A 27,975-nucleotide genomic window follows, 5' to 3' on the forward strand; every position below is an offset into this window, starting at 1 on the left:
CTCTTGCAAAGGGAATGTTTTTGCAGAGTCCCGCAGCGCAGCGGGGAGCCCTCGGAGCTGCTCCATGGGCTGCGGGCTCCAAGGCGCTGCTGGGGAGCTGTCGGAGCTGGGTTTGGCTCCAAAGAGGAGGCAGGAGCACGGGGAGCGGGAACACTGACCCTGCCAGGGGCTGGAGAGGGCCACAGTGCTGCAAAATGTGGATTATGTCAATATTACCGTAGGGCAGGATGTTCTTTGGTGTAAGACCTTTGTACGCTTTCAAACCTAATCGGCCAAAAAAGGAGAGCTAATGGGTGGAACGGGCAGCAGCCAGCACCCCTCACTCAAGAATATTCTGGAACTAACAAGATTTAGGGATGCAATACACTAAGATGTTGATGTTTGCCTATGTAAACATTGCCAAGCTGACAAAATACTCCGTGTATCTTAGAGCTGAGCTATCTTCATTGTAACACTAAAATTCATGCTATGCATCAAAAAGACCTTCGTTGAGGTGAAGATCCTTCCCCTGAGCATGAGCAGAAGTTATCTGGAGTTACGTGATTTCTATGGAAATTCCTAACCAATCTTGACAGAGGGGCTGTGCTCAGGAAGTCACTAACCCCGAACTTCTCTGTGTAAATAATGGCACAGAAAGCCTGGTGGGGTGTGCTGGACCTGTGGAGTAGCCCCCAGGCTGGGGCAGCTCTGAAATAAACCATCGGTGTCCCTCTGGAGTGTGCCATTGTGGCTCGGTGCACGCTGAGGAACGAGCCCGACTCTGTGGGGAGCAGCAGGGCCAGAGCGGTGAGGGGACCCTGGAGTCCATGGGGGTGAGGAGCTCCAGGGGCCCGCAGGGGCTGCTGTGAGGCCCGGAGCCCCTCGCTCCCCCGGAGCCCCTCGCTCTCCCGGAGCCCCTCACGCCCTCAGCCCTCGGGCGTCCCCGGCGCGCGGTGATGACGTCGGGGGGCGGAGCCGCGCCGCGGCCGCAGTGGGCCGAGGTGAGTCCGGGATGGGCGCCCCGGGACCGCCCGGCCCGGCCCGGCCCGGCACCGGCTCCCCTCCCTCTCCTTCCCTCCCTCCCTCCGGGCGCGGCGGTGGTGCGGCCCGGGAAGCGTGGGCGCGGCCGGCCCCGCCGTCTCAGCCCCGCCGCTGCCCGGGGCGCTGGGCCGCGGGGGCGGGCGGGCCGGGAGGGAGCCCTGCCCGCTCCCGGTGTGTCCCTCAGCGGGACGGGCCCCGTGCTTGCCAGGCTGGAGCCGAAGCTGCTGCGGGGCGAGCTCCCGGCAGCGGGCCGGCCCTGGGTGCCCCTTGCAGGACAGCGACAAGCGGCCCGGCTGCGATGAGCTCTGGGAACAAACGGCTTTGGAGTCCCGGCTGGCGCGGCCCATCCCGGCCAGCCCCTGGCTCCGGCACAGTTCTCCCAGCCCCGGGTTTCCCCTCCGCGATCCGCCAGAAGCCCGCAGTGCCGGGTCCTGCACGCTCTGCAGTGAGACGGCAGGCAGGGAGCGCCCAGGGGAGAACCTCAGATCCCGTGTGCCTCCACTTCCAGCTGGGGCTCAGGTGCTTTGCCACCTGCCACGTATGTGGTTTCCCACTTGGAGAGCTTATAATTAATCTTAATTCCTTTCCCCACATTCCTGGTGACGACTGCACAGGAGCATGTCCTGCAGTAATGTGGAGTTCAGCATTTTGTGGCTGACTCTGGTTCTGTAGCCTTCACTGGAGCCCTCAAGTGTACAAGAAGGAGCCACTGACCTGCTGGAGTTGCTGCCAGATCTCAGTTAATGCCACGAGTGGCATTATAGATGATATTTTCAAGTGATTAATTCTTCTGTTTGGTTACTCTCTAATAATCTTGTTTATGGATGCTCTCATTCCATTTCTCTGTTAACTTAAAATGCTTTAAGGTTCAGTAATGCTGGGAAAGCTGTCCATGGGAGGCATTATTCAGGACTAACCAGAGCTCTGATTTTTTTATCATGGTGCTTTAATCTGAATGAAGCCCCACCTCCAGGGCAGTGCTTGGTGAAAGTCAGCTAAGCTTTCTGTGAGGTTGGTTTTCATTTGTTCTGCCTGCACCCCACCACAGGCATGTCTGTGCATGGCTGGCTTTGACCTCAGGGTGCTGCCAGGAGGGACCTGCTCCCTTGGGAAGTTACTCTGATGATGTTTGATTATAAAACTGAATCTTAACTAGGGCCTGGTTTTCTTTCCAGGTTGGATGAAGAGTCTCAAGGTGTCCCTTTGAAACATTTCTTATTTCTCCACTTGCTTCTCCCCATGGAAGACAGGCAGGGGCTCCTTTTCTGCTGTTCATGCTGAGCAGTTGCTCGGAGAGGTGGTGCTGGAGTGGAAATACACCTGGTGATGGTAAGACCTCACATCACATTTTCAAGGCTAATGGTTTTCTGTGGCCTCCTGTGAAGGCTCAGGCACATGTTGATGGGCTCTGAGTCAAAAAGGGCAAATGTGGAACTGCCCAGTGCCTGCCAGAGCCTCAGGTGGCTTCCCCATCTCCTGACCAGTCATGTTGTTTTAACCAGCACACAAAGACTTGCCCAAGTGCAGCTGCTTTGGTTTTGTTGGGGTGCACTGTGATGAGCAAGAGCTGGGAGGAATTCCACTTCTTACAGGCAGCTCTGTGTGCAAAGCCAGAAGTGCCACTTGGTGCCTCAAGATGTAAAATAAAGCAAAACTGAGATTGTTGAAAGATGTGAAAGCCCACCTTGATTTCTCAGGGTTTGGAGGATGAGGAACTTGCTGACTGAAAGCTGCTCTGGGCAAGTGAGCATCTCCCTTTTAGCAGGGGCTGCACCTAAAACCAGTGTGCCTCTGGCTCCATATTCCCTGCCTCTCCTCCTGTTCCATTGATCCCCAGCAGCAGAGTTTAAGACGTTCAAGATGCTGTACAAATTCAGTATAAAGAAAATCTTGGGGAGATGGCTTCAGTGTGCAAGTTGCTGAGGTGCTCTGTGGACCTTCTAGTGAGCAAACTCAGAACTGTTGGGTTTGGACTGGCTGCTGGCTGAGAAAGTTGAGCAGATCCAACAAAAATAAAGAAAATGCTTGACTTTTTTTCTTTATTTGATTTTTATTAAGCAGTTGTGTCTGGACAAAAAGACCTCCAGAAGTCTTGTGCAGCTTGAGCTGCTCTGTGCTCAGCAGGGAGCAGAAAACAATCAATCCCCAATAAAGAGAGATACTGTGTGATTTCCATGGGCACATCTGATCTGACCATGCTTGTGGTGTTTGTGGGCACTGCCTTCACTCGCTCATGATGAAAGCAGCAGAGCACTGTGCATGTTCTGTAGTGGAGAGAAATGAAAATGCTGTATTCTCAGTTTGTGATAGCACGGCCCTATTGTTTTGGTTTTCCCCTCCATTTGAATCTTTACTACCTTGATTCCTCTTTGTTTCTTCTCGTTTTTTCTCTAAGATTCAAATGTGGGAATCCCCCCGGATGTGGTTGCTGCTGGTGCTCCCCTGGGAACATGCCTTGATAGGGAATTAACACCAGTCAGTGATGGGCTGTGGGACCAGCAAAGTGCTTCCCGAGCCCCCCAAAGATGTGCAGCTGGACCTGGTCAAGAAAGTCGAACCCTACACAGGCCACAGTGACATATACAAGCATTTCATCAGAGATGACTGCGGGGCTGCCATCAAAGCTGGCTCTCCCTCCCCTGCCCATCACACCAGCCCCTACCCCGGGCACCCCCTGCCCGCCCAGCAGCCCGAGCCCCGCAAGAACAAAGTGGCCAAGTACCGCGCCAAGTTCGACCCGCGCGTGACGGCCAAGTACGACATCAAGGCGCTGATCGGCAGGGGCAGCTTCAGCCGCGTGGTGCGCGTGGAGCACAAGGCCACCAAGCAGCCCTACGCCATCAAGATGATCGAGACCAAGTACCGCGAGGGCCGCGAGGTGTGCGAGTCGGAGCTGAGCGTCCTGCGCCGCGTGCGCCACACCAACATCATCCAGCTCATCGAGGTCTTCGAGACCCAGGACCGCGTCTACATGGTCATGGAGCTGGCCACGGGCGGAGAGCTCTTCGACCGCATCATCGCCAAGGGCTCCTTCACCGAGAGGGACGCCACGCGCGTGCTGCAGATGGTGCTGGACGGGGTGAGGTACCTGCACACGCTGGGCATCACCCACCGCGACCTGAAGCCGGAGAACCTGCTCTACTACCACCCGGGGACGGACTCCAAGATCATGATCACGGACTTCGGGCTGGCGAGCGCGCGGAAGAAGGGGGATGACTGCCTGATGAAGACCACGTGCGGCACCCCGGAGTACATCGCTCCCGAGATCCTGGTCAGGAAGCCCTACACGAACTCCGTGGACATGTGGGCGCTGGGGGTGATCTCCTACATTCTGCTCAGCGGCACCATGCCCTTCGAGGACGACAACCGCACCCGCCTGTACCGGCAGATCCTGAAGGGAAAGTACAGTTACTCAGGCGAGGTGAGTGCTGAGGGGCAGTCGAGCAAGAAGCTCTCCCTAGGTGTGGCTCTGTAACGTTACCAGGTGTGAAAAAATTCTGTGATTCTGGCTTTTAAAATCCTTTCACATTTTCTGTCAGCTCCCAGTGCAGCGTAGCGAGCTCCTTTAAAGAAATATGTGCACAGAAAGAGGAAATTTGCTGTAGAACAGGACTAGGGTGCTTGTGGGTTTCTGGCTGTGGTAAGCTGCTGTTAGAGACTTTGCAGCTGAGACTTGTGCCAGGGTGTTTGAAATGTGGCACGTGTATCACTAGTCTGATTCCTGACAGGAATCCAAGTGTAGTATGGAAAATAGTTTTGCTGAAAGACAGGGTTATGGCAGGCAAGGGGCACTTGCTTCTTCCATCTGGAGATGGGATTATTTCAGAAATTGATCTGCATTGCTTCCTGAGCTTGGTATGTGAGAAAATGGAGGATTGAAGGATGGTTTTCATAGGTAAGTATGGAGAGAAGTGTCTTGAGGGTTAATTTTTTAGGCATTCTGTAAAAGATAGTGTGGCCTGAAGGTGCTTCTTGCTCTTCAGAAGAAACAATTTGAAGTTAAACACTTGTAAATCTTCACACTTCTGATCAAAACCCCGTTGATATTAGGAATGAGTGTTACTATTGTCATGTCCTTGCCATGCCATGGCCTTGACTACTGAGTGCAGGTCTGTGTTCTCTGGATAAATATACAGAGCTGAAAAGAATGTGTAGAGAGGCAGTGTGAATAACCAAAGGCATGGCCTGGCTTCTGTTTGAAGAATGAGTGAACAGACTAGGGCCTTTCCTCCCAAAAAAATTAACATTTGATGGGGGTCTGATCAAGCTCAGTGCAGCCATAGGCAATCTGGAGAGAGTGAATTGAGTGTTTTGAAGGTTCCCTGGGGTAATTTACTTTCATGTCCACTGGTCCTTGTACCAGAAGGGACTGGTTTTGAGAAATATTGTGAATTGCAGCTAGGCCACTGGAGACTTGTTGGCTGTTCATGCAGAGGTAGCACATGTGCCACAGAGAAAGCATTAAACTCTCTATTTTGAAAGTATCAATGCACAAGCCTGAGGCATTTTACTTGTTATGCCGCCACAAATTACACACTTTAGGAGGCTGTTATGGATACTGTGTCTGACATGAGTGGTTATTTTGGAAAGCTGTCGATGCTTTACTGCTTGGAAGGCAAATATATGTCAGCCAGAAGCCTGTGTCTGTTGCCTGAATGCTTTCTGTTCTTCTAGAGCCAGGGAAAATGGATGCTTTAATTTATCAGTGTAATTAAACCTATGCCCCTTAATTGCACGGTGCTTGACTGTAGGCAGGTATTGGCAGGAGATGCAGTAAAGAGGCTGCTCATTTCGTGAATAAATTGTAGGAGACAAAGTGAGCCAGAGGTTTAAAGGTGTCTGTTGTGTTTCCCACAATCTTGCCAGTACTCTGGGTTTTAAATGCTTCCATTTTTGGTGTTCACAGACAATGGCTCTTCTTTCTTTGTGTTACACTGGAGGAAGTGGAAAGATGTCAGAAATGAGGCTATTGATAAGTTTGTCAGGCTAATGGGAATGGCAGGAGCCAAGTCCTGGTTCTTTGGAGTAGGAGTGGGCAGAATACTTGAGTTCATTGCTGAAAGCATCTGTCTTGGATGGATGCAGGAGCAGAGGTTTCATGGGAGCAACTGCTTTTCTTCCCTGTAATCTGAAAGTTGAGGATCTGAAACAGAAGAGGAAATGTTGAAAGAAGCCTGTGAACTACAGAGCTGACAGCTTGAGCTGTGTGGCTCAGACAAGTTCCAGTGGGGAAGGAGGGGGCTGCCTTCAAGCTGTACCATGGCAGGCAGCAGCAGTGCCCCGAGTCTCGGAGCAGAGCCCTGCTTTTTGAAAAGTCTGACCCCAAAACCTGGTCACAGAGGACAAAGCTGTATTGAAAGAGGAACAAAAGCCAAGATCCATGCTGACCTGAGAAGCAGCTCCATTTTCTTGGAAAAACAAGTGATCTGTAGTCCAGCTAATGTAATTGCTTTCTGACTGGACCCTGTTACCCTGGCTCCTGTTCCTGGAGTGTGAGGTCTGTTTGAAGAGGCCATTAGCAGATCAATAGGAGAGGTCTCCCACAATAGGTTATTCAGGTACTGCTGACATCACTGCTCTGATTATCTCTTCTATCTCCTCTACTTTTTGAACTGCTTCGGGTAATGGCTAGGATGAGGAAGGAAGGACAGCTGGCTTTGTAACTTGGTGTGCTTTTTTTTTCCTGAGCATCCTGAGTAAGGGTTAGGTGAGCTATTGACACTGCTTTGAATGTAGTCTGCTGCAAAATTATTCTTTTTCACTTATTTTGCTAGAACTTACTAAAAAGGATATTTGGACATGATTATTTCATTTAATTTTTAGTTGAAATCTTGGAGTTAAACTGATTTTTGGGAGCTCTTTGTAGCTTAAAAAGTTGACTGAGGAATAAAGCTGGAATTCCATTCTTAGTTTCCTTTGAATTTGCAAGTGCAGAATTGAAGATTGGACCATCATTATCCTGCTAGGACAGGCTTGCTCTGATTCTTTTTCAAAGCTTCTCCTTCTGTTGAATACCAGTACTTTTATGTTGCTTTACACACCTGGGAAAATCGATGGAATAAGTGGAAGATAATGTATGCTATGGTTAAATTGGGAAACTTAGCTAAGGTGTATGGATTGTTCTGATTTTGAGATCTGATCTGGACATACCATTTCTCTCATGGGCTGTTCTCCTGTTCATAGAACAGAATCAGCTTTTTGTGGTATGCTCACAGTGGGTGAGGTGGGTGTGTGCTGCTGTGAGAACATGTCTTAATCAAATAACCAAAAAAGCTTGTTCTAAATTATGATGCTAGTGGATTCATTGATAGGAGAGACATGCTTGATATATGAAGGAAGATGGACATTGCAAGTCTGTAGGAGCTCTGCAAGAGACTTAGCAGCCTGTGGAGAGATGAACTGGTTTTGTGTGACTTAGATTTTCAGTTGTTTTTGATAGAAATCCTCATCAAAATCTCTTGAAGGAGCTCTGCAGCCTTATTGTGACAGTGGCCTTTGCATGGATGAGGAGTTTGCTGATAAACACAGATGTGAAATATGTGGTCAGCTCCATAGGGAAGGACAGAACCAGTGAAGATTGAAGGGTCTGTTGCCTTCTGCCTAAAAGCCAGCAGGAGAAAGTTCCCTAACAAACCTTCACAGTTTCTGATGATACAGGCTATTCAGAGGGTGAAAACAAGGGCTGTGGACCTTGGAAGTTTACCTGAGTTTGAAGAGCAACTGGACAAATTCATAGAAGACATATTGATGGAGAGAATGACCAAAGGTCAGAGGAGAAGCCTTATTTGCAAATTGTGTGTGCATTGCATTTCTACATTCCTCTCCTTGAACATTCATAATCTTAGTGATCTTCTGCCCTAACTTGGAGTTTAAAGCACCAAGTTAAATGCAGATGTTGAGTAAACTCTGCAGATCCTGTGTGGATAGATTCATGCTGGAAGAATGCCCTTAGTTACAGGAAAACCAAGTTACTCTGGATGAGTAGCATGAATGGTGTTCCCATAACAACTAACTCAGTCTGGGTGAGTAAAAAGATAAACCACTTTCTCCCCAAGCAGTTTTTCCTGCCTGCAGCTGATAGCAGAAGCACGAAGCACAGAGAGTGCAGTGCATTAGCAAACAAACTACCTGTGCTACCTGGCAGAAAACAAGATAAAAATAAAGCCATTCCAAGGCAGCTGATGCGTGCTTACAGGATGAGTCCTTGCCCAAGCACGTCTGCAGAGCATTTCCAAAGTATCCTCGTAATTGTCCTCATTGTGGGGGCTGCTTAAAGGACTGTGGAGGACTTGTAATCCCTCAAATCCCTTGTGACACATAGTGGAGGAGACAGGTGACAGGCTTGTCAAATTTTAGTATTAATTTCCTGCATTTATTCAACATTTTGAGAGAGGATGTGGTAGAGCTTGAACCTAGACTGCTTCTGACTCAGTTGGGAGCTGGTTGCTGAATCGCCCATCCCGCCCCAGAGGGACTGATCAGTCATTGTGTTATGAATTATGATGACTGTGGTTGGATTTCCTATCAAATGACAAACTTAATATAAAAAAGGCACAAGCAACAAAAAGAAACTGTAATTATTCTTGGTAACCTCCTTCCCCTAAAAGTTGCAGATGGAAGTGTGTAGTGGCAACTCAACTTTCTGTGTTTTACTGTAGAAACTGGTCTCCTATAAGGGAAAAAAATTTACTTGCATATCAGAGAAAATCTCACCATAATCGTTATCACTTTCAGGAGAATTCAGTCAGTGTAGAACAAGCATTCTGAAACTTTGGATGAGATTTTGTGCATAAGTTTTGCAATGCAATAAGTTTTGCACTGATGCTGTGGCAGGTCTGTCTGGCTTTCCCTGAAAGAGGGAAAACTCTGGTGATCTTATTGTAGTGCATCTGTGTAAGATGGGCAGTAAGGCAGGCTGGCTTCCCTGAATTTGGACTGGAGTATGTCTTTGGGAAAACATTCAAAGCTAGTTTATAAAATTGCCAAGAACAGAGAAGCACCACTGCCCTCTAATGCTCCCTTGGTCCTACATATTTTTTTAAATGCAGGAGATAAAGTCCCGTAAGTACAAGAGGCCAGAAAAGCTGGTAGGTGCCCCCCTCTATTGAAGATTGACCTTTGCAAAGTGTAGAGCTGTTCTTTGCTCTGAGAGGAGCTCAGTGCAAAGCCACCTGATTGTTCTGGAAGTTCTCCTTGGCTCAGTGCCTGGGAGGGTCTGGGGGCAGCAGGACCCCTCCCTTGGGGTCCCCAGAAGGCCACACTGACACGTGGTGTTGCCCTCCATGGCTGTGCCAAGCTGGTCTTTAGACCCATTAGATGCTTTTGCAGGGCAGTCATCACCTTGGCCTCTGATGTCTGTGCCAGAAGAGAGGAGAGATTTCAAAGCAGCAGGGTGGCCAATTTTCCATTCTTTCCCCTGGAGTTTGAGTGGCCCAGGCTGTTGAATATAGTGTAACAAAGAAAACAAGGATGGGGCAGCTGAAGGCAGGATTTCAAAACACATTTGCAGTACTTACTGGCGTGAGCCTACAAGTCTCTGGGACCACGTTTTAGCCTTCTTGGGGGAAGAAAGAGCTTTTTACTTAGAGCAGCTGCTGTTTTTTCCTATGAGCCACATTAGATGGTAGAAGTGTTTTACAATAGTCTTAGAGTAATGCAGGCTTTTTTTTCCCCCTAAAAACTAGAGCTGGCTTTTTTTCCCCGTGTAGGGAAGAATTGTTTTTGATATAAATTGTTGAAGCCTTTGGCTGGAAGAAGTAAAACCCCATCAATTTACAGAGGAATGTGCTTTTGCATTTCACATGGCTGTGTGAAAGCGGTGATTTTGAAGTAGAACAACAAGAGTGTTGGCGAGCTGCAGTCGCAGGGCTCTGCTGAAAAGGGCACTCTGCTCTCCTTTGAAGAGCTGGAGCACTTGAACAGGATGAAAGCTCCTCTCCAAGCCAGGCACAGAGCACTGAGGCCAGCCCAATACATGGACTTCTCTTGGCTTCTGCTCTTTCTTTTCTTTTAATGCAGCAGCTCAGTGGCTGTGAGGATAGGTGTGTTTGTGTCACTCCAGCTCCAAGAGCTGAAGTGTTTGTCCAGATCTGTCCCTGTGCAGGAAGGGACATCTTTGGAAATGTGATAACCTCAATTAAAACCTGGGAAATCCTGCCTCCTCCTGCATGCATCAGTGACCATGCTCCTGCAAAAACTCAGCATGCTGCATTGGTGAGCACTTTATTTACAGGTAGAGAAACACCTTTTCCAGTGAAAGGGCTTTGAAACCAACACATGCATTTGAAAATCAAATCCCTCTTGCTTTGGCTGCATCTTAAGATTCTTTTTGAAGATTGTTTCCTCCAACAGAACTGGTGTCACAAGGAGCTTTTTCAAAACCACTCCTTTTGCCTCTCTCCTGTGTACTTCAGCTGATGTTGCAGCACAGCAGTGGAGAGAACCCCAATGCTAGGATAGGGTAAGCAAGGAGAAGGGTCATCTTTCTCTGCCTACATCTGCCATTTCCATACTGCTGCAGTCTGCAGCACTCAGTGTTAACAGTTTATATTTCACAGAATTGTGCATGTCATCAGGACAGGGTGGAAACTCTGTCTAAGCCTCAAAGCCTCTAGAAACAAAGAAAGCAAGGAAGGAATCTCCGTGGGGAAGAGGAACGTGGGTTTTTTCCCAATGATTTCATTCACAGCCCTTTTTCCTTAGGACTACTGTCTATACCAGTAGTACCTGAAGCTCGAGGCAGAATGTGGGACAGCAGCTGAGCATTTTGGTTAACATTTTTGGGGTGAAAGACTGAGTTTGGGGAAGTGGTGCACAATGTATGGCACGTAATATAAGGATGGAGGAATGCAAGAGCCACATCTGGGGGGAAGGGATTTACAATAGTGCTGTGGTTTGACATATATTTTCATTCCTTCATCTGGAGGCCCTATAAAATCCTGTTAATGGTGGAATAGTATTTCTGCAGAATTAGGGATGTAGGGATAAAAGGACATTGGTAGGGTAGAAAAAGAATATTAAGCTGCCTCTGTACAGAATACACATTATTAACAGGAAGGATTTGAACTATCAGCTACCATTGGTGTCTTTGACTTCTTTACATTTGCCTGAAAATAGCCTGGGCCGTTTCCTCTTTTACCTTTGGCTGATTGAGTCCTTGGTTTTCCAGCTGTGGCTCAGATGTGTTGTTTTTCCTGATACCTTAGTGGAGGTGTATTTAGAGGCAAGACATGCTATTGCATGCTAATAGACTTAGAACCAAGGTCCAGAGAGTGACAATGTGTTAATTCTGCAGTGGGAAGAGCTGTGACCTGCAGGAAACCTGTCCCTAAATACAGCAGCTGTCCCCTCCTGCCCTCCCTTGGAAATAGTTACCCAGGGGTTGGAGTTTGTGTTGGAAGTCCAGCTGCTCGTGGTGGTGGGCTTGGGCCAGGTGCTGCCCTTGAGCAGGGTGTGAGCACTCATCTGGTTCTCTCCTTGCTGTGGCACACGTGGGAGTTTATCACAGTTGTGGGGTGAGTGCATTGGGGTAACACCTTGCACTGCTTCAGCTGGATTTCCTGGACCTGCTCTGCTGAGGACCTGGATGATTGTATGGAAGTACACCAGGACATTGTCATGGGGCACAAGGAGGACTGGCTGGCACCTATAAAACATTTTTAAAGTGAGCTTTCAAGGTGGACCTGTAGAAGTGTTGCACTCTGGAGAAAATTACAGCATCTTCCTAACTCTGTTCTGAGCCCCAGGCTGAGGCTTTGAGGTTTTGCAGAGCTGGCACCTGGCTGTAGTTCCTGCTGCAGATTAAAAACCACTTTTGTTTAATCAAAACTGAGCTCTGTGGGGAAGGGCTGTGAACATGTACCTTGCTGCAAATCACTTTGTGGCCTGTAATTGACCCTGCCTTGGAGAGAGGCAATTGAACCTGATATATTTGGAACAATCTGGCGTTGAAAGGTGTTTCAGATTTGCTCTGACCCGAATTTGGGACTTCCCCAGCATTTGCAGTGTGCTCCAGCCCTGGGATGTGAGGAAGGAGGAGTTCAGCAGCGTGCTTGGCATAGGTAGGAAGTCAGTGTTGAAATCTCTTTTCTGCTGCAGAAACTTTTGGAGAATTTCTGTTCATGTTGAACCAGAGGGCTGAAAAGGGGCTTCCTGAGCCCAGAGGTTTTCTTGGCAGTCTCTTTACTAATCCTTGAAGTCCCTAAATCTGACAAGATTGCAATTGCAGGGTTGAGGCTGTAGGCAGAGGGAACTGGATTAGTTGTTTGGAGCTGGAAGGGGTGGTTCAGACTGGCAGTGGTGCATCCTGGTTCCCTGGTTTGGAGCATGAGCTGCTCCTCCTCTCTGCAGCCTCACCCACCCCCCTGCTTTGCCCCCCTGCTGCCCCAAGAGAGTGACGAGGTAGAAAAAGCAGGCATGTTTTCCAATACCTTTGTTATTTCAAATGGATGTTTTTATAGATTTTCCTGAAAACTGAGCTTTTACTAATGCACCAGATTAGTGTTGATTGGTGACATGAGGGCCGTTCACACAAGTCAGGGAGAGGCAGAACGTTCTGGAGGAGGCTGTTAAGAGATGCCTGCTGTTCCTGCAGGGTTCCCCAAAGTGCTGCTGTGGACCTGTGCCTGGCTGTGTGTCTACAGCTCGTGAACTTCCATAATCATGGTACTCCCTACACATCCAGTGCACCAGTACTTCAGGCACTTCAAGTGATTAACCAAAGAGACTGGTTTTATATCTCACAAAAGGTAGAATTGTGCTGTCTGATAAAAGTATTTGTGTGTTTCCTACCTTTGTCCATGTCTGAAGAGTAATTTCTAAGAAACTTTTTAATAATATGATAATATTGAGAATGATTATGTGGCTCACATGTGAGAAAGGTTTCTCATTGCAGTTGGGGTGATTCAGAAGACTTCATATACTGTTTTATCAGTGCTGATAGCACTGCCTGGGTTACAGTAAGGACTGTAAGGTTACCCAGTCCTTCATATTTTTTAATTTGCTTTTAGCTTTAGTCCAGCTTCAGGAATTCTTGGTGGCATTCTTCAGCTACTGTTTTTCTCGAGAGGCTGACTAAAACTAAGGAAAACTTGACACTTGGCTGAGAATATAGAATAAATTCATGGCAAAGTCCTTTTCCAAAGTTATAGGAGTTCCCATAGTTCCTGGTATATGTTCCCAATATGTTATGTTCCCAAAGTTCCACCAGTGTTTGGTGCTGGAACTTGGCAAGGATGGATCTGACATTGAAGAGATCTTCAGCTATTTCATGAAAGTGTTCCATGGTCTGTGAAAACTTCCTTTTTGAAAATGAACTGTGAAGCAGGGAGAGCCTGGGGACCAAATCTTGTATTTCCCCAAACCTGTCGTGTTAAAAGTGACATTTACTTACTGGTGGCTCATCAGCAAAGTGGAGCATGGTGGTGATGGTGGTTCCCTAGAACTGGCTGAAGGTCCAGAGGTATTTGGGGGTTAGTGACCAACCCAGGTGAGGGAAGTACAGGTATGTTCATTGTATTTGTACATGACATTGAGTTGGAAGGGCTGCAAAGGGCACTGAGTTCCAGATAGCCCTATGGAATTTGAGCAATTCAGTAGCAGGTGTAGTTTGTTTTGGTTTTTTTTTTAATAAGAGTAAGTTAGTGCACAAAAATAGGTGAAGAACAGAAAATCAGAAGGTGTTGACTTCTCAGAAAAGGATGTGTCTATGAATCACTAACTGTTGTGTGAGAGCAGTATCATACTTGTGGGGAAAGGTGAATGCACTGAGGTGTCTGAGCAGAAAGGCAGCGTGTGCTGGGATCCTGCTGTGTTTAGTGGCTGCTGCAGATGCCAAGCTGAAGCTCTGACACTTCTGGGCAGCAGACTTCAAAAACACCACGGGCCAAGCACGGAGACTTGACAGAAGATCAACAAAAACAATTGTGAGTCAAAAACCCACAGTCTCTGGAAGACTAAAACATTTTTGGCTGTTTGGCCTAGGGAACATGTTGTCATAGCAGTTTGCAAATATGTAAAAGGCTGCTTCAAAGAGGAAAAGGAATAATCTCTTTTCCAGATTATGTCAAACAAGAGTCTTAAATGGCACTTAGAAAGTGAACTTTTTACAAAACTGGTGTCTCCCACTCCAACAAATGTTTACCCAGAGGATTTCTGAAGCTGTCTTGTGGAACAAGTGAGGCAGTCATCTGTCAGGAGTGATGCATCTCTGGTGGATCCTTGGGGGACCATGGGATGGATTGGATGATCCTTGGGTGTCTGTTGCAGCCCTGCCTTTGCCCTGATTTCCCAAAGAAGCAAAGTTTATGGAACTGTGCTGTCTATTTTTTAGTCTTTTGGAATTAACTATTTAAATGCCAAGGTCAGTGTCAACCCAGTTTAAGCAATGTGAAAAATTCAAAGTTGCTATGAATTTTATCAAGTCAGTGGCTCAGTAGGAGAGAGAACTAAAGCACATCCTTCCTGCAGGAAAGGTGATTGAATATCAGTCCAAATTTACCTGAAGCTGATCAGCACATGTTTATTTGTGAAGCATTCATGGCACACTTGACCCTGTTAAGCATGAGGGATGGAGCCTGGGCAGGGATATGAGTTGGAAGGAAGGATGTGCTGCTGCTCTGGAGGGGATGTGGCAGTGCTGGCTGGGGGCAGGGAGGGGAGAAGCACTTGAGTAATAGAAACCTTGGTTACAAGAGACCTTTGGAGAGCTCTAATCCCCTTCAGCTTGAGACAGGAGTGTTGCCAGCACTAGGTCATGCTGGCTGTGACTTTGTCTTCCTAAGTCTTGAAGGGCTTCAGGGATGAAGATCCTCCACCTCCCTGGTGACCTTTTCCAGGCCTGCACCACCCTTCCCCTGGTATTTCCTGATACAGACCTTCCAAGGCACAGCTTTTCCCTGTTGCCCCTTCTTTGGACTTGTGTGGCTCTGTAATCCTTGTAACCACTGTTAAATAAATGCAGTATGCTATTAGATTGCCCTTAGACTTCTCTTTGCCAGACTGAACAAGTCCAGCTCCTTTGGCCCCTTCTTGAAGGCTGTATGTCAAGGACCCCTGGCTGTCTTGGAAGCTCTCACCTGGATCTTCTCCACAGTCTTTTTGAACCTGGGAATGGCCAGGCTCCACTGTAGGTAGTGTGATTCCACACAGAAAACTGAAATGTTTTAATCTTCTTTTGGAAAGAGAAATACCCCGACAATGTAGGTAAGAACAGGGTAGGATTTTAACAGGGAAAAAGATCACATTGGTGTAAGATGATAGCCACAGAATTGGGAATGTGTTACATTAGGGATTTTTGGTTTGTCCTTTTTCTTTCTTGTGTATGTGCAGTTTGGTGCAGTGTCAATGATATACTGTGTTTTTTAGCAGGATCTGTGTCTCCATCACTGAATAGCTGGGATGCTGAAAGAAATTTGAGAAGAAAATACAGAGAAATGTGTTGGAATGGGATCTAGAACAGCTATCCTGCTCTGAATTCTAACAAAAATGTCCCAGATAGTGACAGGAAAAGCAATTATAAACCAGTGACCTGGGACTAAATTGTGGAAAACCTTGCAAGCCTACTTAGACTGTCTGCTGATGTTTTGTTTACTTTAAAATGGGTTACATCCACCTTGCCTACCCAAAACAGTGCTTTCTGAGAGAAAGCCAGGAATGACACTGGACCACACTGGCCTAACTTGGGAAGCATTAAACATGGGCTTTCAGGAAATGCTCAGATGGAAAAGGCATCATTTCACCTTCTCTGAAACTCTGACAGGGTTGGATTCTGGTTAAAACTGCAGGAGTGACTATAAGGAAGAAAGGAGAGTCAAGCCAGGCAGTGGGGCAGCTGGGGCTTGGACATGGCTGGTGTTTGCAGCACAGCTCCTCACCTTGATCCTTGTGGGTCCCTTCCAGCTCAGGATATTTTATGATTCTGTGACACATCTGTGTGCTCTAGGAGGTTAAAGGAGCTGTCCAGAGCAGCAGAGGAGAGCTGGTGCCAGCTGGGGAGCAGGGCAGGGTTGGAGTGGCAGCTAAGACTGTCTTAGGATTTACTCCCCCTTGTTCATTCCCTCGTAAGCGCCCGGGGCTTGTGCACCGACAGCTTGGAGCTTGCAGGAGGGGCTTGTGTGGGAGGTTATAAGCTTATCTGTTCATCCCCCCACCACTGCTCTAATCAGCATGATGAAAGATATTCTTCCTCCCTGGGGAAGATCTTTCCTCCCTGTCAGGAACTACCATTTCTTAATTAAACTCTTACTCTGAATTTGTGTGTAGAAACACGTATTGGCTTCAGCTCCAGTTCACAGCCAATACTCTCCTAAGGTAATAGTTCAGAGTGAGAGAACATCATTCAGCTCAAATTTGGGGTTTTTTGAGAAAAAAGCACTGAAGATGTCAGGATACCCAGATGTTAGGAGCAGTCTGGGGAAGGTATTTTCCAGTTTAGTTACTGCTTTGAGCAGGTGCTATAGCAATACCTCTGGAAATTTTTGACTCATTCAGTTTTCATGGCAGTCTCCAGCACTGTGAACTTGGTGATCTCTTCTTTTCACCTGCGTCTTTCCAAGTCTGGGTCTCTTAACTTCCCTAATAGACAATTTTTCAGTCAAGGCAGTGGTTAAAGTCCCCTCTGTGCAGCTGTAACTTGCTGACACATTTTAGAGATGTAAAGCAATCCAAGCTGAAATGTGGTATTACCCCATTTTAACAGCTATTCCCTAAGCATTGCACTTAGAAGGGCTGCCCCTGGCTGGAGAGAAAAGCTTTGTGTTTATTGTTTTTGTAGCTGCTGTAATTTTAGTGCATGATTCCAGCTGAATACTCAGTGCCTGTCCAGGGAAAATGGGCTGGCTATTTCCATTCGAAAAGCTGGGTTATAGAAGTTCACAGCACCAGATGGCTGTGCATACTTATAATGCTCTGGATTATTAAAGGGCTGTTGTATTTTCCTCTTTCATCCTTCCTTTATTCCTCCTCCCCACATCAACAAATTAATGCTGAATGCTTGGGACTCTGCCCTGCGCAGACTTTAGCACATTTCATCTTTTCACTGGAAACTTTTTCTTCCAGCTCTTTGAACCAGTTGGTTTGGATCACCTCGTTGCAATCGTTTAGCACATTTCATCTTTTCACTGGAAACTTTTTCTTCCAGCTCTTTGGAACCAGTTGGTTTGCATTGCAATCGTCTGGGGGCTGCACGATGCAAACCTGGTGTTATTGGAGCTGGTTTGCCATGTCATGTGTCACAGCTGCAGTCCCCAACCTGCTCCTTTGGAGCTGACACTTTCTGCTTTCTGATGTCATGTGGGAATCTCCTAAATGAGACGAAACTGCTGCATCATGCATAAATAGGTAATGCAATGAAGAGAGTTCTTCAGGATGGTCTTAGACTCATTAAGGTTGGAAAAGGCCTCTTAGAGCATCAAGTCCAGTTAATTTCCTTCTCAAGACTAGCAGCATGTCACTTGTCTGCCACCAGAAACATCAGAATTTTAAGGTGAAGCTATTCTGAAAAATGACAGAAGCTGGAGACATGTGCCCTGCCTTCAACACTACACACGTTAGCTTGACTTATTTTTGTAAAAAGAAAATAAATTTAAGTCATTAACTTGTGTGCAGTGCAGGCTTTGGTGACGGCTTTACAGCAGCTCCTGTTGCAGGCAGAATAAAATTCAGGGACTCGGTTCTGGTATCAAAAATCTGCTCGTTTTGACCAGCAGATCAAAAGAAAGCTGCTCTGCAGCAGAGTGTTGGCTCCCAGCCCTGCTGGGTGCCTGCAGTTGGGTGAGGAGATGCTCAGCATTGCACAGGGCAGGGTTTGTTCCCAGCTCCTGTTGGGAGCTCCCATCAGCTGCAGGGGAGAGAGCTGGGCTGGTGGTTCAAACCAGAGAACAGCACGCTGTTTGCTCCCCACATGCCAGCCTGGCCAGTAGATTTTATGCTGGTGTGAATAACAAGCAGGGGTGGTGAAGGGATTCAGTGGCACAGAGCAGAACGCTGCACGCAATCGCCCAGCCTAAGTGACACTCAGAGGAGGATCTCTTTCTTCTCCTCCTCCAGCCTCGGAGCCTTAGTCTGAATAAAACATAACACACTTGAGAGCTCTTTAAGGCATTGTAAAGGAGGCTGCTTTCCCCTGAGTTTGTTGTCTAGCAGGGCTGGAGTTGCAGATGGGTGAAGTGCCCTGTGTTTTATGCAGCTCAGAAGTCCAGGAGATGCTTTTGTAGGGAATGCTAGTGCTCCCTCAGAGGCAGCAGCTGGCATTCCTGAGGGACCAGGGCAAAGTGTCTCCACCATGGGAGTCTCTCCCATTGTCACTGAGGCTGTAAGACAGGCTGTGGGATGGGTTTCATATCTGAAGTGCTGCTAATTCTGGACTCCATTCCAGTCGCTCTCTTGGGTTGATGTAGCTCCTTCTGCAGCCATCTGGTGACTCATGCCAGGGAATGGCTGGGCTGAAAACCCCAGCTGAAAAATTTACAGAAACTCCCCGATTTGGCTTGCTTTGTTTGCACAAACCAAACTGTGAGTGCTGGCACGATGGGAAGTGCAGCATCAAATGGGAATGACAACAGAAATGTGTTCAGCTCCTGTGATGTGGAGCTTTGCTGCTAATGGTGACAAGGACGTGGTGTGAAGGCAGTTTCCTCTGACCAAGGATGCATTAAACCCAGTCTATTTGTTGGGGCAGGCTTATTCCACATAAATCTCTTTTATCTTGGAAAATTTCAAAGTAGATATCTGAAGGTTTTCTGTAGGAGAACCTTGCAAGAACCTGTGTGCTGCTGTAGGGCTCCTCAATGTCCTTGGTGCTCTGAGGCTTCTGCAGTGCTCAGACTCATCCTAGGAATCACTGGGACTGGGATACAGTATTTTTCTTAGGAATCACTGGGACTGGGATACAGTATTTTTCTTAGGAATCACTGGGACTGGGATACAGTATTTTTGGCCTAAGAGCAATCCTTTGCAGCTGTGATAACATGCTATGTGTTTTTGTAGACTGACTGGCAAGGGAGATCCAGGCCTTTCCCTCACCTTCCTCATAAACATTGTCTCTCTTCTCCTGAAAACAACATGTAACTTCGGTAGGAATCAGGAAATTAGAATGTATCCTTCTTTCAGTGGGTACTGTTGGGACTAAAAGCAGAGTTTGAAGTCAGATGATTGTTCCTTCTTTTATTTGCACTCAGCTTACCAGAAGATCCCTCTGCAGCTTTGTGCAGCTCTTCTCCTCCCTCCACTTTTCTTTTCCTGGTAATTGTGCTGAATCATGTTTTTAGTCACTGTGCTAAATTCTGGAGTTACAGACATTCCTTTCCAGAGGATGTTTAGTGCTCCCTCCAGCATGAAGCCAATAGTCTCCAGTGTTAAATGTGTCTGTATCCAGGGATGATCTCATGAGAAATCAGGTTTGTGAAGCAGACACTGCACCAGGTATCCCAGACAGGGGACATGATTGCTGTTAGAAAAACTGGTCACGTGTAGGAGGTCTCTGTTGTCTTTCAGCTGGTACTGCTGAGCTTCAGCTCAAAATGTTCCACCTTTTTTTAAGGTGTGTGAGGGTGCTGAGGCCTTGGCAGAGGTTGCCCAGAGAGGCTATGGCTGCCCCATCTCTGGAAGTGTTCAGGCCAGGTTGGATGGGGTTTGCAGCAGCCTGGGCTAGTGAAAGGTGTCCCTGTCCATGGCAGGGGATTTCGACTAGAGGAACTTTAAGGTCCCTGTCAGCCCGAACCATTCTGTGCTTCTCTGCAGAAGGACACCAGAGCTTTATCTTTCTGAAGCAGCACAGAGGGAGCAGAAGTTGTACTCAAACTGCATCACATTTGAAATTGCTTTCTAGAGAAACACAAATGCAAGTGTTGGTGGCTCCTCTTAATTTTTGGGGCATTTTTGTGCCATTGTTGTGGCATTTTTTGTGCCACAAAAGAGCAGGATTTGTCATTGCACCTGAGATTTAAAGGCAAGGTTATCTGATAGAGTTTAGCTGATCCAACATTTCATGGCCACTGGATGGGAGCATTTTCCTTCCAAGCATTTTCTGTCTCTCCTCAAGCAGATGGGCAGCATCTCCTCTGCATTGCTTCAGTCCTGTCACATGAGCACACTTCATGTCCTGCACTCCTGTCCTCCCTAAACACATCAGTGTCAACCTTCCTCAGCTCCTACACACCCCTCTGCTGCTGCCTTGCAGTATTAATTTGGAGGCTTAATGGGATTTTGCTAAGTTAAAACTGCTGTTTTGTCAACTGATGCAAGTCTTCTGGAGAGGGGATGCATTTCTCCAGGGACTGAGGTTGCAAACTGCATGGGTAGAATGTAGCCCTATGTGTTACTAAAGAAAAAGCTTCAGTGAAATAGGAAAGATGTGTGTGGTGCAGCAAATCAAACCCCCAGCTGTGTAAACAGATCAATAAACTGATTTGTGTTTGCTGACCAGAAGAAAAATCTAGTTGCAGGTACTCCATATTCACATTTGTGGTGAAACTAGAGTAATTGGAATAATGAGAAATCCAATGTGCTTTTGTTTGGAGTTTATTCTTCTTTAGGATTGATTAAACTGGACAGTCCTCTCAAGGTTTAGGCTGCTTATGTAGCACACTTCCTAGACCCTCAGACTTCATAGATTTCTTCAAATTCAAACTCATCGCATTTGCCATCTTTTAATAAGACTTGACAATATTGAAGTAATATTTTTCCTGGTGTTTAAAGGCTCATTTCACTCACCAGAATCTCATTTGACTGAAGTTTGAATGCATTTGGACAGCAAAATAGCTCCTGGGTTGCCTCAAATTCCAGGTTTCTGCAATTACTTACATTTGGAAGAGAAAATAATGCTCTCCTGCATGTCCTGAAGATGTATTTCCAAGTACTGTTGTGCCACATACTTTTCATTTCAGCATCTCTTGCATTTCTCTTGACTTAGATTTAAAAAAAGAGAGGATGGAGGTGCTGGCATGATTGTATTTCTGTGAGGGACCATATTCAGAAAGGTAAAAGGTTTTAGGGTAGGAGGGGAAGAAATACCCAGGAAAACCATGAAATTGGAGTTGTGTGGATGTGTTTTCTCCACCTGAGGGGAACAAAAGCTCTGTCAGGGTAGGTATCTTAAGTCATTTCAATTGTCAGTAACAGAAATGAAGATGGTAGTGAAGAGAGCAAATTGTCACCTGCATTTACCTTCACTTTGAGGTAAAGCTGGTAGATTTAATAGCTGTATCATTAGCTTGGATGTCCCATTAGGATTGTTTGGAAGTGGAGAATGAGTCCTCTGTGAAGGAAGCAGAATGGGGTGAGCTGTGGCTCCTGGGAAGAGGAGAAGGGAAAAAGGAATTGGGGGTTGATGGAGTGTAGCCAGGTAATGATGAGTTTGTGATTTTAGCTGAATGAATAGCTGAAAGGGAGGCATAACAAAACCTACAGAAAATGGGTCTTTAAAAGCTTTTCAAGGCAAGCTTGGAAGACTGGAGGCAAAGCCTCTCGTTGCCTGGGTTCCATTTGGATCTGTCCTTCGGTGCAAGAGGGAGCCCAGAGCTCTGCAGCTGGAGATCCTGGTGTGAAGGGAAGGTGATGTGTTCCCACTGACATATGGCAGCACCTGGGATTAGCTGAGATTATGCCAGTGAAGACTAAATCCTGCAAGTTGATTTCCCTTGCTGTTACTTAACAAATGAAGGACCTTATCCAAGGTCTGTTGGGAATCTATAGGCTTGCAATGGGATTTATATTCCCCCATGGCAGGGCAGATTCAGAATTCTGTTGGTGTGAATACCATGAAGGCTGAGCTCCTCAATTGTCCATCAATCTTCAAAACACACCAGTGTGTTCAGTTAAAATTGAGCCTTTATTGTGGTTTGCCTGATTAATTTGAAAAGGATTTTTGCTTTTTTTTTTTACCTTCTTTATAAACCCTTTCATGAGTCTGTGATCAGAATTCATCCCTCTTCTAACAAGCACCTGCTTTTTTCTTACCATTCACTGCCAAGGTACATTTCATCAGCTAAGAAAAAGCCATTTAAGGCAGATTGTGACAAACTAATTTTATTTATTTATTACATTATAATTATAGTCTTTACAAAGCAGTAGACAGGGGAAGAGGAAATGGCTTCAAGTTGTGCCAGGGGAGGTTTAGATGAGGTATTAAGAAGAAGTTCTTCACTGAAGGCATGGTCAGGCACTGGAACAGGCTGTCCAGGGCAGTGATGGAATTACCATCCTTGGAGGGGTTCAAAAGGTGGGTGTGTGACACTTGGGGAAATGGTTTAGTGGTGAACACAGCAGTGCTGGGTTAATGGTTGGACTTGATGATCTTCAAGGTGTTTGCCAACCTTACTGATTTTATGACAGGAAAGATGGTTGGACTTGATGATCTTCAAGGTGTTTGCCAACCTTAATGATTTTATGACAGAAAAGCTTGAATGTTTAGAGTTTGTTTTTTTTTGTTAATGGATTTAATTATGATTTTATGACAGGAAAGCTTGAATGTTTAGATTTTTTTTTTTTTTGTTAATGGATTTAATTATGGAAATCTGAAGTGGTATCTGATCTGCTGGAGAAGACTCTGCTTCCTCCTCGAGTATTTCCATTTCTATTCCAAATATGTTCAGGAACATTTATAGGTTTTTATCCATGTAGCAGTATTTTCTTTATATAAGTTAGTTAGTTAATATAATTTTTGGTCTCTTCTCTTGCACAGTTACTGTGACCATGTGTCCCATTTCAGCTGAGTAAGCCAGACTGTTTTAGTCCTTGTAAAATAAGACTGTGGTACCCTGATTCCCCTCACAGCCAGTTCCTCAGCTGAAGCTCAAGTTCACCTTTCCTGGCCAGGCACTGACAGGCCGTGGGCTGGGAGCAGTGCTGTAACTCTTACACCATCCTCCTTTTCATTAAAAAATCCTCCCTGGGATCTGTTCTCTTGCTGGTGCCTTGAGTCTTTTGAAAAGAAAATTGCTTTCTGTAGCAATGAATTACAAACCTCCAAAAAATCAGGACATACCTTTTTTAGACCTTCTGTGCAAGAAAAGGGCATTATTTCTGGTTGTACAGTCAGTGAACCCTGAATTTTAAAATAGCTGGGTGCTTTTCTTCCTCACCCAATGAAGAGAAGAATGAGAGACACAGAATAGCAGAGTTTTGCTTTTTTAACTAGACAGGGGTGGGTCCACTCAGTTACATGTATGTCACCATTATTATATGGAAATGTTCACTGCAGAAATCTGCTCAGGCTTATTCTTAATGCAGCTTGGGATGTGATCTCCACAGACTTGAAAAATTCAGTATTGGTGGTTTCAGGACAGGTGAGACCCCCAGAATACCCAGTGATTGTAGAAACCTGCTCTTGCCTGGCTCCATTCCCCACCTGGGGTTTTCTGCTGGCCGTGCTGCCTCCTCCTCTCTGCTTTTACAGTGGATTTTGTTACAGTTTTCTTCCCAGCTTTGTCCACATCCACAGCCCAGTCTTCACCTCATGCTGAAGGAAATGTTCTCACTTCCCACCTTAGTGCAAATACAGTGTTTTGTCAGAATTGAAACAATTCAACATTTGTGGCTGTAGGTGTTTGACTCATAAGTTGTTTTGGCCATTCTTGGGTGTGCTGGGAGGATATTTATTATAGGACTAATTAATTATTTTGGGGTTATTTCTTTAAAACTAGCATATTGTAAAACAAATTTCTTCGTCTTTCAGTGGTAAACATTATTGAAAATTTCTTATATCTAACATTTCTATATATTTAGAACATTTTATGGGGTTGTTTCCAGCTGGGCTGAGCTGCTGTACCAGAGTTAACCAGCAGCCACATCTAATTTCCATGTGGGAGTGAGACCAAGTTCCACAGCAGAAAATTCTGCCTAGTTTTGGTTCCAGGATCAGTGCAGAGGTCAGTGCTTCCTCCCTAAATGTGTGCCTTAAGATGAAGAGTCAGAAGAGCCCTGAGGGTCTGGTGTCAGAATCCATCCTCTGTGAGCTCCTGTTCCTGCAGTAATGGCTTTGTGGGATAGAAAGCACTTGGACAGGGGAAGGTCTTCAGTGAGATACAGTTACTGTGCTTCTGGTGGTAGTTGTAGGATTTTGGAAGGTGATGTGAGAGGGTGAGGGAGGAAGGAACAGGACATAGTTCTGGGGAGTAGTTGTAGGATTTTGGAAGGTGATGTGAGAGGATGAGGGAGGAGCAGGACATAGTTCTGGGGGCCTGTGTGTGTCATGGTGCAGCTGCTGCAGCTGCATTTGGGGGTGTGTGACTGCTGATGAGCATGGAGTGGACACGGGGAAAGGGTCTGGAAGCTGGGGGTGTCCATGTGTGTGTGTCTAAGGACAAGGACAAAACTCCAGGAAGATCTGGGACCAGATGGACCAGGGAAGTCCCAGCCACTGCTGGAGAGAAGGTTGGGTCTGGGGGTTGACTGAGACCCTAGAGTGTGTGCACATGGATGTGTCAGTGTCTGCAGGCTGGAGGGTCAGCTTCTGAGTGCCTGAGCCCAGCTGCTGGAGGGATCTACTCTGCACCTGTGTACCTGCAGCTATTTCCCACTAATTCAGCCTCTTCCCCTCATGTGGAGTGGTTGTGTCTCATTCTCCTTGGGCAGATACTGACAGTTACACCTTGGAAGACTTGAGGATAAAAGAGAGAGGGGAAGCAGCAGAATGCCCCAAAGCACCTTGCAGACATGGGAGGAATTAATTAATCAGCAAAGCTGTGCCGGGATGTTTCATTCCAACCATTTCTTTTGTGTTCCAGCCCTGGCCCAGTGTGTCCAACCTGGCCAAGGATTTCATCGACCGCCTGCTGACGGTGGACCCCAGCGACAGGATGACGGCCCTGCAGGCCCTGAAGCACCCGTGGGTGGTCAGCATGGCAGCCTCCTCCTCCATGAAGAACCTGCACCGTTCCATCTCACAGAACCTTCTCAAGAGGGCGTCCTCCCGCTGCCAGAGCACCAAGTCAGCCCAGTCCACCCGCTCCAGCCGCTCCACCAAGTCCAACAAGTCGCGGCGCGTGCGGGAGCGGGAGCTGCGCGAGCTCAACCTGCGCTACCAGCAGCAGTACACGGGCTGAGCGCCCGCCGGTGGGCACGCACTCGGTGAGGAACAGCCAGGTTCCTCCCCTCCTCCCTCCAGGCGTTCCCCCCTCCCACGAGGAGGTGTCCCCCTCACCCCGTGTGGAGGAAAGGGAACCTTGTGGTGGCCGTCCCAGCCCGCGAGCTGTGCCCCGCGGGGTCTCGCGCCAGAAACGGGGGAGTCCTTGTGGGCTCGGAGCCCCAGGGAATTAAGGAGCCACGTGGGGAGAAGAGCTCTTTCTGTAGCCCGGGAGCTTGGTTGTTCATAGTTATTTATTAATTCCAGAGCGTTTAGTTTCTCTCACTTGTGTATGGAAAAAAGCAGCAATCACTTGGTGTGTCTGTGCGTGCACGTCCGTGTGTGCACATACACGTGTGGGGGTGTATATGTATTTAAAAATCCTGTATACACACATTTGGAGCTGGTTTAGTCAGACTCCGTGGTGCCTTTGCAGCGAAGCTGGAATGAGTCATGTGCAGTTAGAAGTGGGATAGCTCTGACTCACTGCTGTGCTGCCCACCAGCTCCTCACCAAAGAGATGCCAGACAGCAGTTTTCCACAAGGGCCGAGAAGCTGCGAGGTTTCCCCCAAGGGCTGCCATCCTCCTGATGACGTCAAGGCCTCACTTGCCTGATGACATCAAGGGTTACCCCTGGAATTGTCCTTTCCTTGCTTGCAGCAAGACCAGTGCCTGTCATGCAGGGTTTGTTGTTCTTGTGGCTCTGTTGTGTCTCTGATGTGTTACACACCTTGCACCCTTCAGAAGAAGATTGAGAAGGTTGAGGGTTTTTTGTGCTAAGGGGAAAAAAGAGGGGAGAAGTTTTAGGGATGTGCTTCCCACCCCAGAGGTGGGATGGGCTATAACCACTGTAGGCACAGTGTTACTGACCATGTCACTGCAGCAGAACTTTGGTGGTTCCAGGCTGCTCCCTGCCTGCAGATTTGACAGGCCTCCCCTGCTTTGTGTGCTTGTGCTGCCCCAGCACTGCCATCCCTGCTTTGGGACAGTGGTGGTGGGAGCAGTTGGGGTGGCCACAAATGGCTCCACAGCATCAGGGTAGGGGCTTGAGTAGTGGAAGCCCAGTCTGGGAGTGTCAGCAGTGACAGTACCCTGGAGACATTGTACACATGCCCTAGAGCTGTGAGGGGTGACTTAAGTTCACCAGGAAAAAGCTGCCTTTGAGGAGTCCTTGTGCTGTGTAGGTGATGAGGTGGCCTCTTACAAAGGACTCTCAGGGGGCTGCAGAGCTGAGCTTTCTGCAAGCCTGCTGAGATTATCTTCACAGCTAGTTAGAGCAGCAAAGTGGGGCTGATGGCACATGCACAGGATGGATTTGGCTTCTCATGGTAGCAGAGACAAGATCAGCAGTGAAGGAAAATGCTGGGGTTTGAAACTTTTCTTACAAAGCCACACGATTTGCTTTGTGCTGTGCACTTGGGAAGGGCTTGCCTGGCTGTGGGCTGGAGGTGCAGGCAGTCCAAGCTCAAGGGTCTGCTGAGCTTGGCCTTTTCCTAGGATTGATGCCTGTGCCACTGTGTTCCAGTGTCAGCAGGGCTGAAGTGGTCAGTCACTTCTCCAGGGAGCTCTCCCAGTCACTCCTAGTCAGCAAACAGCAAAGCAGCTTTAGTGGGAGAAGATTGGAGTTTTCTGTGCTAAGGTGAAAAAAGGGGGATTTCTGGGGTTGTGCTTCCCACCCCAAAGCTGGGATGGCTGTAAATAAGTGTAACCAGCCTGGTGTGCCCAAGCATATGGTGGGGAATAGAACAGAACCTTGAGACAGCCACTGTGTGTAGCAGGAGTGAATTCAAAATCCTTTGTGTGGTTTTGCGTGTTATTTTGGAAACCTCACATCCTTTGTAGGCTGCCCTTGCTCTGAGCAACCCATCCTCCCATGTCACATGCAGTCTTTCTTCCATCAGCATCAACAGATACTGTAGAATTCCCCTTATTTGTTTTTTTTTCAACTCTGTGGACTGCAAACAAAAACGTTTTCAGCATATTTTACCTCCTCACATTGTTTTTCCCTAGTTTGTTACCATGAATTATAAACTAGATGTGATATTTCTGACAAAGCAGGCAGCTTGCCACATTTTGCTTCATAAAGAGTTCAGTGTCCCCCATGGTACTGCAAACAGCTCTCCAAAAGCAGGAGCCCCTCTTAGGCCAGTGTCAGTGGGGGCCCTGCAGGTCCCGTGGTGGCAGGAGGCTCCCTCAGAGCACTTCTGGTTCTGAGCCTTTGCTTGAAGAGGCTTTGGTGTGTTTGGAGCACCACTCCAGGCACTGTGATTGCTTTTACCTCCTGGCTGCTCCCATGGCCCTCCCCAGATTATCCCGCATTTTTATCCATAAAACAGGGATTTTGCCTGTGTGAGGGGGTCAAACTGATGAACTGAGCCAAGACCTCTAGAACTGAGACCCTTCCCCTTAACCACTAGACTGTCAAAATGCACAGGCATCATGCAGCTATCTGCCCCTGCTGTTCTTTATCCTTCTCTTATGGGATGAGGAATGCATAAGCCCTAGGCTAACCAGGCTTGTTTCTCCACCTTCACAAAGCAGAACAAGACTCTTCTCATCTGTGACAATTTTTGCTTCACTGATCTTTTCCCCTGTTTTTTTCACCAGGGGAAGTTTGGTGATTTGTAATTACTTTGGGCTGGAGTATGTTTTGAGAATTGAGGTTGCTGTGCAGGTTCCTGACAGTGCCAGGCTTTGGTGGTGATGCTCTGTGACTGGGGGTGAGTTGGCAGAAGGGAGGATCCAGCACAGAGCTGAGAATCCTGGACAGCTGCAACTGGCTCTCCGTGGTATCGAGGTGTGTGCAGCCCTTGGGCACTCCACTGCTTGGGAACTGTGGGAAGAGGACCAAGGCCATCCCATAAAGAGTTTTGGCTTTTCCGAAAAAAAAAGA

General features: G+C 47.3%; 1 protein-coding gene across 1 annotated transcript; it reads left to right on the forward strand.

Annotated features, from left to right (window-relative positions):
• Positions 1-932: 932 nt before the first annotated feature.
• On the forward strand, positions 933-27,975 carry PSKH1 (protein serine kinase H1). Its single transcript, XM_039721211.1, has 4 exons — positions 933-980; positions 2,196-2,349; positions 3,416-4,441; positions 24,744-27,975. The coding sequence occupies exons 3-4, from the start codon at positions 3,503-3,505 to the stop codon at positions 25,059-25,061; spliced, it is 1,257 nt and encodes a 418-aa protein (XP_039577145.1). The 5' UTR covers positions 933-980; positions 2,196-2,349; positions 3,416-3,502; the 3' UTR covers positions 25,062-27,975.

This window comes from Passer montanus, unplaced genomic scaffold (genome assembly GCF_014805655.1).
Source record: "Passer montanus isolate IOZ18808 unplaced genomic scaffold, ASM1480565v1 scaffold45, whole genome shotgun sequence".
NCBI lineage: Eukaryota > Metazoa > Chordata > Aves > Passeriformes > Passeridae > Passer > Passer montanus.